Source organism: Dermacentor albipictus, unplaced genomic scaffold (assembly GCF_038994185.2).
Source record: "Dermacentor albipictus isolate Rhodes 1998 colony unplaced genomic scaffold, USDA_Dalb.pri_finalv2 scaffold_12, whole genome shotgun sequence".
In the NCBI taxonomy this organism is placed as follows: Eukaryota; Metazoa; Arthropoda; class Arachnida; order Ixodida; family Ixodidae; genus Dermacentor; species Dermacentor albipictus.
Window position 1 is genome coordinate 8,945,428 of NW_027225566.1, and position 13,218 is coordinate 8,958,645.

At 47.2% G+C, this 13,218-nt stretch overlaps 1 protein-coding gene across 6 annotated transcripts in view; it reads left to right on the top strand.

The window, feature by feature from the left end:
- The window catches only part of AspRS-m (aspartyl-tRNA synthetase, mitochondrial), a 319,354-nt gene that overhangs the window by 176,022 nt on the left and 130,114 nt on the right, over positions 1–13,218 (top strand). For all 6 annotated transcript variants that reach the window (XM_070528489.1, XM_070528490.1, XM_070528486.1 and 3 more), the window contains one exon: positions 7,332–7,397. In XM_070528489.1, coding sequence (XP_070384590.1) covers positions 7,332–7,397 — 66 coding nt within the window. The remainder of the gene's footprint in view (positions 1–7,331; positions 7,398–13,218) is intronic.

Sequence of the window (13,218 nt, forward strand, 5' to 3'; positions counted from 1 at the left end):
TATGTACTCTTCATTCATCAATAAGAACAATAAAAAAGGAAATAAACCTATAAGAATTGAAAATTTGATGCATTGTTATGCACGCAGTTCAAGGCTTTGAAGCTGCACACACGAGAATATTTCGCAAGACTCAAATGTTCCTGCACTTTCACTAATATGTACATCTATAGCTTAATCGAACTGCGTAGGTGCGCGCACTCAAGAAAACTGTGTGGTTGTGTGCTCATCAAAAAAGCAAAATGAGTGACAAACTTCCACTAATCTTCATCTTATTGCCAACCAGAGGCAATTAGTTTTCACGAGTGTCAAAAAAAACAAACCAACTGAAACGCATGCATGGTGGCATCCTTCCTATGAGCATTCCTGTGGGCACTAAACGAGCGAGAAACAATCAGTCGCCCTTTGAGCAATTAGTAACGAGATAGCCGTCAGTTTTGCAAGCGCAAGAAGCCGAAACCGCCCGTGGAACAAAACCCAAACCGCCACCCGCCCGGGTGCCAATGCACGAGCGTTTGTATATAGACGTGCGAGAGCAAACTAGCTCTAAAACAAACCATGCAACGAAAACCAAGAGAGGGAGGTGTGCGAGAAAAATTCACGAAAAAAATTTTTTGTATTCCCACATAGTGGCAGCACATGACAGAAAAGAAAAAGTGAGGAAATTGGCGCGCTTTTAAAACATACAGACAAAACACTGTAAATATACGGCATCGACCATTTTTGGACTTTTTCACGGTGCCAAATATTTACATCATTGACCCTGAAAGGGTTAAGGTTCTCGTGAGCGGCCAAAAGAAATCTGGCCCCAATCCGAACTTGGACTGATTTTTTGTATAGTTTGTCTTCAACTTGACCATGCTTATCATGGGTACAACACATACACACTTTGTGGAAAGGCCATCATGGCAGCAGTGTGCAGTACTCAGCGCTGTGCGATTTGTGGGCCTACAGTCTGCACTCAGCACGTTTCATTCATGCTCATAGTGTTACGCATGAGTGGGAATGCACTGAGATGTTTTGCAAGCTGAAAGCCACTTTTGAATCTAACAGTGTGTGTAATGTTGGAAGTCGCCGACGAAGCAGCGGGATGGGAAGAGCTGACAGTGAATGGAAGACTGGCATACCAAGTGGCTCGCAAGAAGAGACGGGTTGACGAAAAATGATGACGACTGGTTCCAACAGGAAGTGAGATTAAGGGAGAGCACGGTGTCTGTTCCTAACCTGAAACTTGACACAATAGTCTGGCTGGTCAACTCATTGTTGACGTGGGACAATCGGGCATTGAAACGGCATATTGTAATGTGCACGTGGCAGGGCACGTCGTTCGTGTGCAAGTCGCAGTTAAGTGCACTGATGGAAGCATGGTGCATGTCCATACAGGCTGGTTTGCTTCCACGCTGCATTAATTTCTGCCTTATCCTGAATTAAAACATACAGGAAGGATTTAAATGTGCGCGAGGCGCACTGCAGTTTCGCAAGTGGGTGACATGTTTTTGTAGGTTTAGCGTTGTGATCAGGACAGTCGATGCCAGATATATAGAACTCATAGGGGATCGCAAGATAGTAGTTTGATATATCCATAATTTGAAATATAAAATATGCCTATCTGAAGCTTATCTGACACCTCCGCACGTCTCACACAGTTTCTCAAAATCATGAAAAGTGGGAATGTACTATTTTGCTTCTCCAAGGCCATCTTGCACAGAAAAAATGTAAACATAGTTTTTACACATGAATGTTGCAAGTCGCTCGCGCTGCTGAACAGTCTTTGAGCCTGCACCCCTCAATTGGGCATGTGAGCATCGTGTGCCTCACGCATGTCGAAGTCCTTGTTGGGCGTTTTTTTTTTTTTTTTTTCAAAATACGGTAGAAATGGACGCACCACAAAAGTAAACCAGTCCACTTGTACTATGAATTGTGTACAACGTGCCTGGCTGGGTGTCTGTTACAATACCCAAAATATGCCTTTTAAACACCTGATCGTCATACGTGGGCAGTGAGTCAGGCAGACCCTTTTGTTGTATTTCTGAACCGACTTCCTGTTGGAACTAGTCGTCCTGACTTCTTGGCCACCCTAGAAATCTGCGCATCGCTGTGTGCATGCCAATCAGCGCTTCGGTGCCTCGCAGTGCCTTCGATCTCTGCTCTTTCCCTCTGGTTTCTGCGACGGTGACTACTGGCACTACACACACACTGTTAGTTTTGAAAGCGACCTTCAGCTGGCAGAACATTTGAATCTATTCCCTCTCATGTGTGAGCACGAATGAAACGCGTTCAGCATGGACCCCCAAATCAAACAGCTATGAGGCTTGCACGTCAGTGTCACAATACAGTAGTAATTCGGCAAAAGTGCAGATGTGGTGTGCAGTAGTTATTAAATTCAAGCTGTAATGTAGAGATCCATCCAAGAAGGGGTCGGGGTCAGATTTGTTCTAGCTGCTCGCAGAACCCTAAAATGCCATTCGAGGAAAGCCCTTGTTTACAAGAAGACAAACCCGGTGGGACAACTAGGTATCTCCAGTTAAGCATACCCCGCCCAGCCCAATTCAGTGACAAGTTAGAGTGTTGTCGACACTTTCTTGTGGAATGCATATCAGACCAGGAGGCCTTTCACATTCTTGAGGCAGAGTGGTGATCTGCTCTTGCCAATAACAAACGGCCACAGTTTGCACGAGCCATGGTTCCACATGAGTAGCAAGAAAAACGGATAACACCTTGCTCATTTTTCCACCATAGCATGTACTGCCCTTCAGATTGAATCTCCTGCTTAACAGCATCTGACAAAATGGTGCCATTTCAAATGTGTCAGCATTAAATATTTCCAACGACACGACAGTGATCACTTATCTGCTAGGAGAAGCACACTGGCAAGGGCGGGGTGCGCCACAGCATTCTATATATTGATTGTGGCAGTGGACGAGTGTTCAATATATGCATGGTACATCGCAATACCTTTGCATGAGATGTCCAAGGGGATTTTACAGCTGTTCCATATAGACGGTAGTTTTATATAACCGAGGTGGATATATCTGGGGTGGACCATATATGAAATATCATTTTGCAGTGTGAGCTACTTCTAACATTTATGTGCAAAAAATGCGTAAACTTTGTGCATTTGACGTGGCCGTGGAGTAGGAAATTGGTAAATTCTTGCTTTTCACGGACTTGTGAAACTGCAAGGCATGCAGAAGCTTGAAATAAGCTTCAGATAGTGGTATATTGTATTTCAAATTATCAATATACCGGAACTATTTCACAATCCCCTTCGAGTTCAATATATCGGGGTTGGCTATATCATTTTTATGCTTGCTACTTAAACAAGTGGCGCTATTAGAGTTGTCGGATGATCCTACCGCTTTCAACCAGATGTAGGAGTCGTCGGACGACCTTGTCGCTGCCACCATTTGAAGGAGCTGAAGGTCGTAGAGAGGAACTCGGTGAACAGGATTTATTTACATATTAACATTTTAGGCAAGATACATTGGCAGTCTAGCGCGACTCCCATATGGAGCCCGCAAGACTAACATACAGCAAACAGCTTACGAGCACACAGCTCACGAGTATATTTCGAGCATAACAACGAGCACTCAGCTCCCGACGACGAGCACACTCTAGCAGCCGGCAATCGCTGCTTATATTCTCTCCGCTTGACGTCATAGTTCGACGTCATAGTTCGACGTCATAGTTCGACGTCATAGTTCGACGTCATTGTTCGACGTCACCGTTCGAAGGCCCCGTGGACGGATTCCCCGTGGACGGAGTCCCATTGGACGGAAACGTTCGTCCAGTCATTGTAAACTAGCCGCCCCCCGCAGGATGGCCCACACACACAAAGGTCCCCACGTTCGAGTGTCCGGGGCCGACATCAGAGGGCTTCGTAGAACTCTTGGTGCCGCATAGCTCTCGGTGCCGCATAGCTCTCGGTGGCGCATAGCCCTCGATGCCGACGTCAGAGGGCTTCGTAGAACTCTGCTCCGTCCCAGGTGGTGCTGGCGGCTAGTACATTCCTGAGCTGACCGCGTGCCACGTGGCTGCCGGCCATTCGCAGCTCTCCGAAGTGCGCCCCGTCCGGCCGGATTGGAACACGTGCAGCGGGCTGAAAGCTGGCACGTTGCCACCCCGTCCGGCCATTCCTAACAGCGCCTACGTCTCCTCTGTCTGCCATACCTTGCTTTGTTCTTTAAGCTTTGAGTAAAAGCTGGCATTATGACTGCTTTTACTCTAGATCCCCACCATCATGTATGATGGGGCAAAAGTAAACCTATTCTCATTATTAAAGGGCCCCTCACCAGGTCTGGCCATTTTGAGCTGACAAGCGGAGAGCACACACTGTGCAATAATGATCATGTCTGCAAAGTATTGCATCGCTATGTGCCGCGGAAAGATCTGAAAGTTCAAACCGAACGCCGTTTTTCCTTCTCCTTGCGGCCGCCAGCTCTTCAAGGCGGACAGTGACGTAGTCGTGCCCCTGCGCCCAACGTTACTAGACTAGCTTCAGTTGTAAAACTCCCCGCCCGCGCGCTTACAGCCGCTGTCGCCACTTCTGTGACAGCCGCCAGGTGGCAACGCTGTTCCATCGGGCTCCACAGCAGACGCCTCGGCGCAGCCTTGAGCTCGAGCGGATAGGCAGTTTGCGCGTGTTTCACGCTCGCTGGCGTTTTCCCTTGTCCAAATTAGTGATACCACGAGAAAGCGGTATTCACCTACAGCAAGAAGATTTATCGCGAGAGTTCGTTAATACTGAAAGAAGGGTAAACTGTACGAAAAGAAGAAACGCATACAGCGAAGCGCAGAAGCTGCGTTTCTAAATGTCGTGTGTTTCTTCCTGTCGTCTTAACATTTCGCGCAGTTTAGGCTCACGAGCCTGAATATCTGGCCAAAGTGCGTGATTGTAGGATGATCTTCATCCCCACCGAAGCTTCTCACCACGCCAAAGAAGCGCTGCAAAAAGAAAGATGAGTTCGGTCTTGGTGCAGACAAGCCACAAATAAATAAATAAATAAAGAAGTTGGATTTTTCATTCCGGGAAGATGCTTAATCAGCGGAGCTAAAACGTGCGGCCCCTGTGTTTATCACTGGGTTAATCCCGCTGGTTCATTGAAGTATTTCTCAGTCATGAGGTTACACACGCCATCGGCTGCGACGGAGAGAACGACGTTACTGACGGTATGCCCGCAGTCCGCAGTTGTAGCTTGCGTTCGATGTCTCGAGTTTGCTCGGCGGCGTGGTTAGCAGCCTTCGTCTGCGATTTGCCGCTTGCGATTCTTCGAAGTTATTTCTTCAAAATTAAATCGTTCTGTTACGTAAGAACATGGGTGGCTCATACTCCCTTAAGCAATGGCTCATACCCCCGTAAACGCGGCCTCCCCATTACGACGACAGAAGTGAAGTGAAATTCTACGGTGGAAAGATGAACGGCCACGCAGCCAGCAGTGGAAGATGACGACGAACGCGGGAGCAGTGGCACGAGCACGTGCCGTGGATTTCGCAGAAAGTTCGCGGTCGGCACGAGGAATCGCTCTGTTCCACGCCGAGCGAAGCGTCGCATTGCTGAGAGCACAGAAAAAGTGGTGCGCCGCACTGTCGACATAATAATAATAATAATAATAATAATAATAATAATAATAATAATAATAATAATAATGCCTTTATTTTCCATCCCAAGGATGTGGGAGGGGGAGAGAAAAGGCTACATATCCAGCTTGACGGGCTCTCGCCTCCCCGATACAAAACATGATGTTTAGAAAAAAAAAAGGCAAACAGTACAAGCATATGAGTACAGACAAAAAGGAATATCACAAATGACAATTTTTACAAAAATGTACAATTCCAAAAAACATAGTGATGTGCATAATATCATGTCGTACATTTCAAACAGAAAGTGCCGCCCTTTCACTTATAAGTGAAACAAAATGACGCAAATCTTTTGACCGGGTGCGTTGGAGGTTTAAATTGTAATGTTGGCACAGGTTTAGGAGATGTGGAAGAGTGTTTCTGAGCATATGTTGTCCGTAACCTGTTCTGAATGAATGTATGTGCCAAATATCGGTGTTTCTGGTACATCGTTCCGATAGCGGCCTATGCAGCCAGGCACGCAGCACTTCGGCATCGTCTGCTGATATTCTTAAGAAACTCGGCGAAGGCTACGGTTCCACGGATGACATGCTTGCTGAAATTCGCTGTCAACAACGAACCACAGAATGCACAAACGCTGCACCGCGTGCTTAGTCCGGCCTGCCCGCGTAGCCGGCTAGTGAGGAAGTGGAGCCGGGCGCGACTGCAGCGCCACAAAGGCGCGGGCAGGTGGCGGTTCCGCGCAACGGCGCCGAGTTTTAAAACTGAAGCTAGTCTAGTAACGTTGCCTGCGCCTACGTAGTCATGTCTGCAGTGTAACGTCGCTCGTGGTGACACGTGACTTCAAGGAATATTCAAGACAACATCTTTTATCTGTGCGATCTGCTGCTTGAATTGACGAATTGAAGTTTAGAGAAATAATAAAACACAAACGGAATCTGCGTGCTTTTTGTTTTACTTCACACCGAAGCAAGAGAGATGTACTTCCGGTCTGCTTGTTCCCACGGTTGTGCGGTCACGTGCGCAGGTGTTGAATCTATGCCATTTTCTACAGTGTTCTAGTGCATGATCATGCTCTGCGATCTGCTTGTTCTGCCTGAGTATTTGTGTAGCACTGAATTATACCGCTAGTCATGTTTCCTTGTGCACAGCCCGCAGAAGCGTGTGCGAACGAGACAACAGCTCGCGCGCGTTGCCGTCAGCAGAAATGCGCTGTGCCGGGACAAAAAAAAAGTGAGGAGAAAAAAGAAATAATGGCAGGGCCTGTGATGTATGCATCACGCGATCCTCGAGGTCCTGTATAGGAGAACGCAGGGAAGGAATTTCGCTTGCAAAGACTAGACGGGGCGAGTGGAGAGAGCATCTTGCTTGGCAGTGGAACATGCCTGCTGAAATCATGGGTTTGCGGCACTGAAATATTTCTATTTCGGCTATTAATGAGCCGATTTGAAAAATTTTTGCAGCAGAACGCTCTCTAGAGGACACGTAAGAACTTCCAGTGTGTACCAAAATTTGCAATGGGGCCTGGTAAGGGGCCCCTTAAGCTAAATTTTGAGTAAGCTAAATAATGTCTTGCAGTTCCTTCATTTTTGGCTTGATTGGAAGCCTACCATGTTTGTACCCAGACACAGGGTTAGTTATTTTGCGAGTGAAAGTTTATTCATAGACAGAAATAATATAAAAGGATTTTGTGCTACGACTTACTAGAATTGGTCTTTGACTTGAATGGCCCTGTGAGAACTGTTTATTGTGCACAGAGTGTGTTGCGGAGACGCCACCTGGAGGCATTCAAAGCATTGGCCAAGCAGCAGCTGCAATTCCAGGTGAGTGCATCAATTTATGTTGTGCACTATGGCTAGCAGCTGTCCTCTACAGAAATTCAGGGTGACTGAGTGGGTCCTTTGGCAAGTACTGTGTTGTGTAATCCTGCTTAGTGCTTGTGAAATTTACCATGGGTAAAATTTCACTTTGATACTAACTAGGCGTGTGTTAATACCTAATCTAAGATTTCAAATCGAATATTGTATTGAATCAAGAAAAGAGGCTTAATATCGAATAGATTATTGCATATTAAAAAATTTGTTGCTTAAAAGTTTCGGGCAAAAAAATACAGTGCTGCACATGCTGGGGAGTCCCCTATGGTTGTATAACAAGAATGTGGCAAGCTGTCAGCAACTCAGGTGAGAAATTGAGATATAGAGTGCAGTAGTGTACTCTTATGAAAGAGAACACCAAATTACTATGCCAGTGCTAATTACAGTGCAGTGTATATTGCTTATATTGCTCAGCTTATATTGTATATGAAGGTCTGCAAAATGTTTTTTTTTTATCAATAGAACTTCAGTTGTACAGGATCAGGTGCTTTTTTTCTCTACAACTAATGGATTAGCGACATTCTGTTCTGCTGAATACCAATGAGGTTCTCAGTTTAATAGTGGACCTGTGTTTCATGGTAATCTTTTATTTATTGCATAGAAAGTTTTGCCTTCCAGTTCTTCTCCAGAATACAGAAGGACTATCCCAAATATGCCACAGGTGGGTTATCGTAAGGCCGATCTGCGCGACAGACGAAAGGACCGTGCATCACATGACTTGATCACCACTCCATGCATAGCCAATGCCGATGGTTAGGAGCAGGCCCTCTCCGCACCGTTTCATTGCTAGGTTCGGTGTGATTTGCCACTGGTCAAAGTTTCTGAAATCTGCAGGGTCACGGCAAGCCCCCTTGTTTGTCCGCCGTCTGTGCAAATGCACGCAACCAACCATGGCACTTTCACGCACGCTGTGTAAATCCAAAACTAGTCCTGTGGTGGGTTAAAAAGTCGACCCATCTGTGCTTATGAATGGCATCAAGAAAAGGAGGCTGATGTATGGTGTGCCACAAAGAAGGTGGCTGCGAACAACTTTGTTGCCATCACATGCAGTCGCTTTTGTTTGCAAGGTGGTTTGTCAGCTTTCCGGGTGTTGCATGGCTGTTTCAAACAGATCTGCGTCGATTTGGCACCAAATCGTAATTTTAGTTGCTGATGCCCGATGAAGCAGCGCTAATTAGACCTAATGGCCTAGGCATTGTGGCCGTGACAAAAATTTGCCGCTGGCCGATGTGGTAACAGGCCATGAGCCATTTCGAAGTGCTTGCTGCTAATATTGTTACAGGGATAAAAAAAAGTGAGAAATATATTTGCAGGATATTTACAATAACTGTAGTAGCCGACAAGATGGTATACAGCGCGCGATATTAAGAGCATTGTCTTCTTGGGACTAATCTTAAGACGCCTTCTTCGTCATCCTGTCACTTGACTCCCGGTGGCTGAAGGACCGACCTGGTGCTGGTTAGGAGGCGGTCAAATGATATGACTTAGCATGCGCAACATGGACCACGCCAGAGCGATGCTAAGCCACGGTTGGGTCAAGTGGGGCGATTTCGTACGTGACATTGGTTACTTGACACAAGACAGGGTAAGGACCAGAGTAGTGTGAAAGTAAGTTCTCTGAGAGGCCAATGTGTTGCCGCGGTGACCAAAGAAGGACCAGGGCACCCGGTGTGTAATGGACGTCACACTTGCGGGTGTCATATAACTGCCGCTGATTTTCCTGCAACTCCACAAGTCGGCATCGGGCAATGTGGCGTGCTTCTTTTGCTTTGTGTATGGCTTCACGGGCGTACTTGGATGTGAAATTCAGACTAGCAGGCAGAACGGTGTCGAAAGGGAGTGTAGGGTCGTGACCAAACAAGAACAAGAATGGAGAGAAGCCTGCGGTATCATGGCGAGAATTATTATTGGTGAAAGTTACGAACGGCAATGCAACGTCCCAGTTGCAGCGGTCAGTGGAGACATACATGGACAGCATGTCAGTAAGGGTACGGTTGAGACTCTCGGTTAGACCATTCGTTTGTGGATGGTAAGCAGTAGCAAGTTTGTGTTTAGTCGCGCACGAGTGTAGAATGTCATTAACAACTTTAAAAAGAAAGTAGCGGCCTCAATCGGTGAGGTGCTGTCAAGGGGCATTGGGTTGAAGGAGGACATTCTCTAGGAGGAAGTCGGCAACATCGGTTGCACAGCTTGTCGGAAGAGCCCGTGTGATTGTGTATCGGGTGGCGTAGTATGTTGCTACAGCAATCCACTTATTTTCCGAAGCAGATGTAGGAAAACAGCCTAAAAGATCAACACCTACACGGAAGAATGGTTCAGATGGTACGTCAAGTGGTTGAAGGCAGCCAGCAGGGAGTGTGGTTGGCTTTTTTCGTCATTGACAAAGATCACACGCAGCGATATAACAGCAGATGTCATGGTAAAAACCAGGCCAAAAGAAGTGCCGACAAATGCGGTCATAAGTCTGTGACATGCCAAGGTGACAGGCAGTTGGTACATCATGAAGCTGGGGGAGAACAGTCTGACACAGATGCACAGGCACAACGAAGAATCAGTCAGGGCCATCTGGGCGCATGTTAGAACGGTACAGTATGCCATCTTGAAGTTCAAACATTCAAAGGTAAGGATCGGACATCGTTGAAGTCAGCCGTTGAATAAGGTCTTGTGGACAGAGCAGCTGTGTTAGGAAGGCGGGGAAATGGGTGGGCAATGCAGCTACTCTTGGCGTTTTCAAACCCCCGGCATTCGGTAATGTTGGTTTGTGCGGTGGAATAATTCTTAAACAGAAGAATTTGGAAGGCATCTTCTCCTATGCCCTTAATGACATTTGTGACTTTATCAGGTTTGGACATCTTTGGATCCACTTTGCGGCAAAGAGCAAGCATGTCCTGGATGTACGTGAGGTAGGACTCAGTGCACATCTGAACACGCAAAGCGAAGTCTTTTTGGGTGGCACACTGACATCCAACAGGCTTTCCAAACAAATCCTTGATATTCTGTTTACAAATGTCCCAGCTGGTAAGTTCCTACCCGTGGGTCTGAAACCAGACACATGCTGTTCCCGCGAGGTGAAATATCAAATTAGCTAGCTTGATGGTCTCGTCCCAGTGGTTGCTCACCCGCTCATATAGTTGAAGCCAATCTTCCATGTCAGTGTTGTCAGTGCCAGAAAAGGTTCTTGGGTTGCACAGTTGTGCCAGAATGACGGTAGGCGTGTGTGCCAATGTGCCTGAAGCATCTTTGCCTTGAGCTGGCATTGTAGATGCAGCCAAGAAGCACTCGCTGCATAAATCTGTCCTGATGTGGAGCCTGCAACCTCCACCATAAACATTACAGGGTAAAACTAAGAAGTATATTTACAGGATATTTACAATAACTGTAGCAGCTGACAAGATGGTAGACAGCGCGCAATGTTAAGAGCGTTGTCTTCTTCTGACTAATCTTAAAAACGTCTTCTTCGTCAACCTGTCACAGTATATTAATTCAGGTGGCTCATCAGTGTTCAGTCCCAAGATCAGGCATGTGGGTTAGATTGATGGTTGTTGAAGTGGCATGAAGTTTGTCGCCTCATATGCAGCATGATCCACGTACTTACCGGCGGTTGATCGACCTGATCTTCGAATGTGCTTTCGCATTTTGCGAAATGCGCACTCCTCTTGTTGCCGTTCCCTATCTTCACGTCGCATTATTATTTCGCTCGGTCCTGTTGACCTTGACAAACCTTGAATCGACAAGCAGACCTAGCAGACGCAGTGATGCCTGCATCGGGCTGCTGATGTGAATGTTCCTATTCGATTTGATTCGGTGATATTCGAGTACTACTGGCACACCCCTAATATTAACCCTTTGTGTGGCAACTTTCTGTTTTTGTTGAAAACTACCAAAATTTCCCGCATTTTTTAATGACTGATTCAACGTAAACAGCTTTCATTATTATCGCGAGTTCATTTGTTATTTTCTACTGTCTTCTACTATCAGTTGTTGCTTCATATTTTTGAGTTGCCGACAGGCAAGTCCGCAGAAACAGTCTATATGAAGCTCACTACTCCTTGGAACAAAAGTCAAGTGTGGTTTTGTTATCCTCTGTGCAATGTGTTATTGCTGGCGGGGTGTGGAAAAGAAATTGCTCAGGCCTCAGCGGCGAGGCATTTTCGTCCAGCCATACCCTTGCAAAAGAGGCCACCAGAGGCTCTAAATGTGTGTCAAAATCGTTAATACTGAGTTGAGGGTCCAAACATGACTGGCTAAAAAAATGCTTGAGGTGAAGCAGCATCCAAGAACAGCACGATACCGGAACTTACAAGGCGGCCATCGTCACTGGAACAGCCTTGCTCCATGCCACAAGTTTTAAGACTCAGGGGAGCCAGACTTCTACTTCATTACCGCCAACTTCTCCCTAAAAAAAATTGTTCTCTGGGGAGCTGGTGCCATAGTGCAGCATTCGTGCGATTGTGATAAATCGACTGCCACTCATCCATGGCACGAGAAGGGTTCAGCTCCACCTTAACATCTTCCATGTGCAATTTGATTCTGGCGCCTCTCAACAAGCATTTCATGTAGCAAGTACAGTGGAACCTCAGTTATATGTCCCCTGCTTTTGCGATGACCCGGGTTTTACGAGGGGATTAGCGCAGTCTCGGCGGAGTCCCCATAGAAGCAATGCATTAAAAACCCCGATTATCTGATGCAATTTTACGCCTCACCCGAGTTATACGACGACCCTCACAAAGCGCGGGACGGAACGGCAGACGAAAGAAAAGTGCCGTGGGTCTCTTTCCTCGCTCCGTCTCTCCGCATGCGGAGGACTTGATGCCGCTCGACTGGTTCGCTCCAGTGCAGCTTTCTTCCCTGCCTCGTCTCATTGTTCGTTTCTCTCTCCCCCACCAGCAGCCGCCCGCGACGTTTGCTGTGCTGAAAAAGCGCCTTTTCTTCTCCACAATCGCTTTCTCTCTCTCTTCTCGGCGGCATCGCCTCTCGTTGCGTTGGGGAAGCGTTTCTCTTCTTCCAGTTTCCCAGCAGCAGATTCCCGAAGGTAGCGTGGAGAGGCCTAGGTTTATCCCACGTGTTCTTCGTCGTAATCCTAGCGACCAGAGTTCAACGGACGTTTTGAGTTGTGTGGAGCAACGCAACGCACTATGTCCCGAAAGCGGACAGTTCTGTCGCTCGGCGATAAGCTGAATATTATTGAGGAAGCGGAAAAGCGGCATGGAGCCACGGAAGCCAGCATCCTTAAGATACCCGAATGTTCGCTTAAGACAATCCTGACAAACAAAAGCGGTGATATTGCAGAATGCCAATAAGCTCGGCAGGCACGTACCCAGGGGGGGGCCCGAGGGGGCCCGGGCCCCCCCCCCCCCCCGAAATTAAGTGGCATACCCCCCCCCCTCTCCCCACCCACGCCACCACTCCTCACACATTCCTAAAGCGCCGCCAGATCAATGTTGAGACTTCGCAGCTGTTCATCGGTCAGCATTATGCTGCCTTTTTCACTCGTTTTAGATGGCGGTAGTTATCCGCATCTCTTGTAATGTGAAGGACAGTTTTCTCGTAGATTCCGCACCCGCGCGATTAACTCGAGATGCGTTCAGTTGTCACCATCTATTCAACCGTCACGCGCATAGCTGTTGCTTTTGTTAGTTCAACCTTCTTTGTTTGGGCTGATCCTGGGACCAGGAGAGGGATGCGGCTGTTACTCAGCTGGTCTGTACTCTCATGGAACGAGTTGCGGCCGGAGAAAACGCCAATTGCGTTTAACTTATCCCTTTGCATC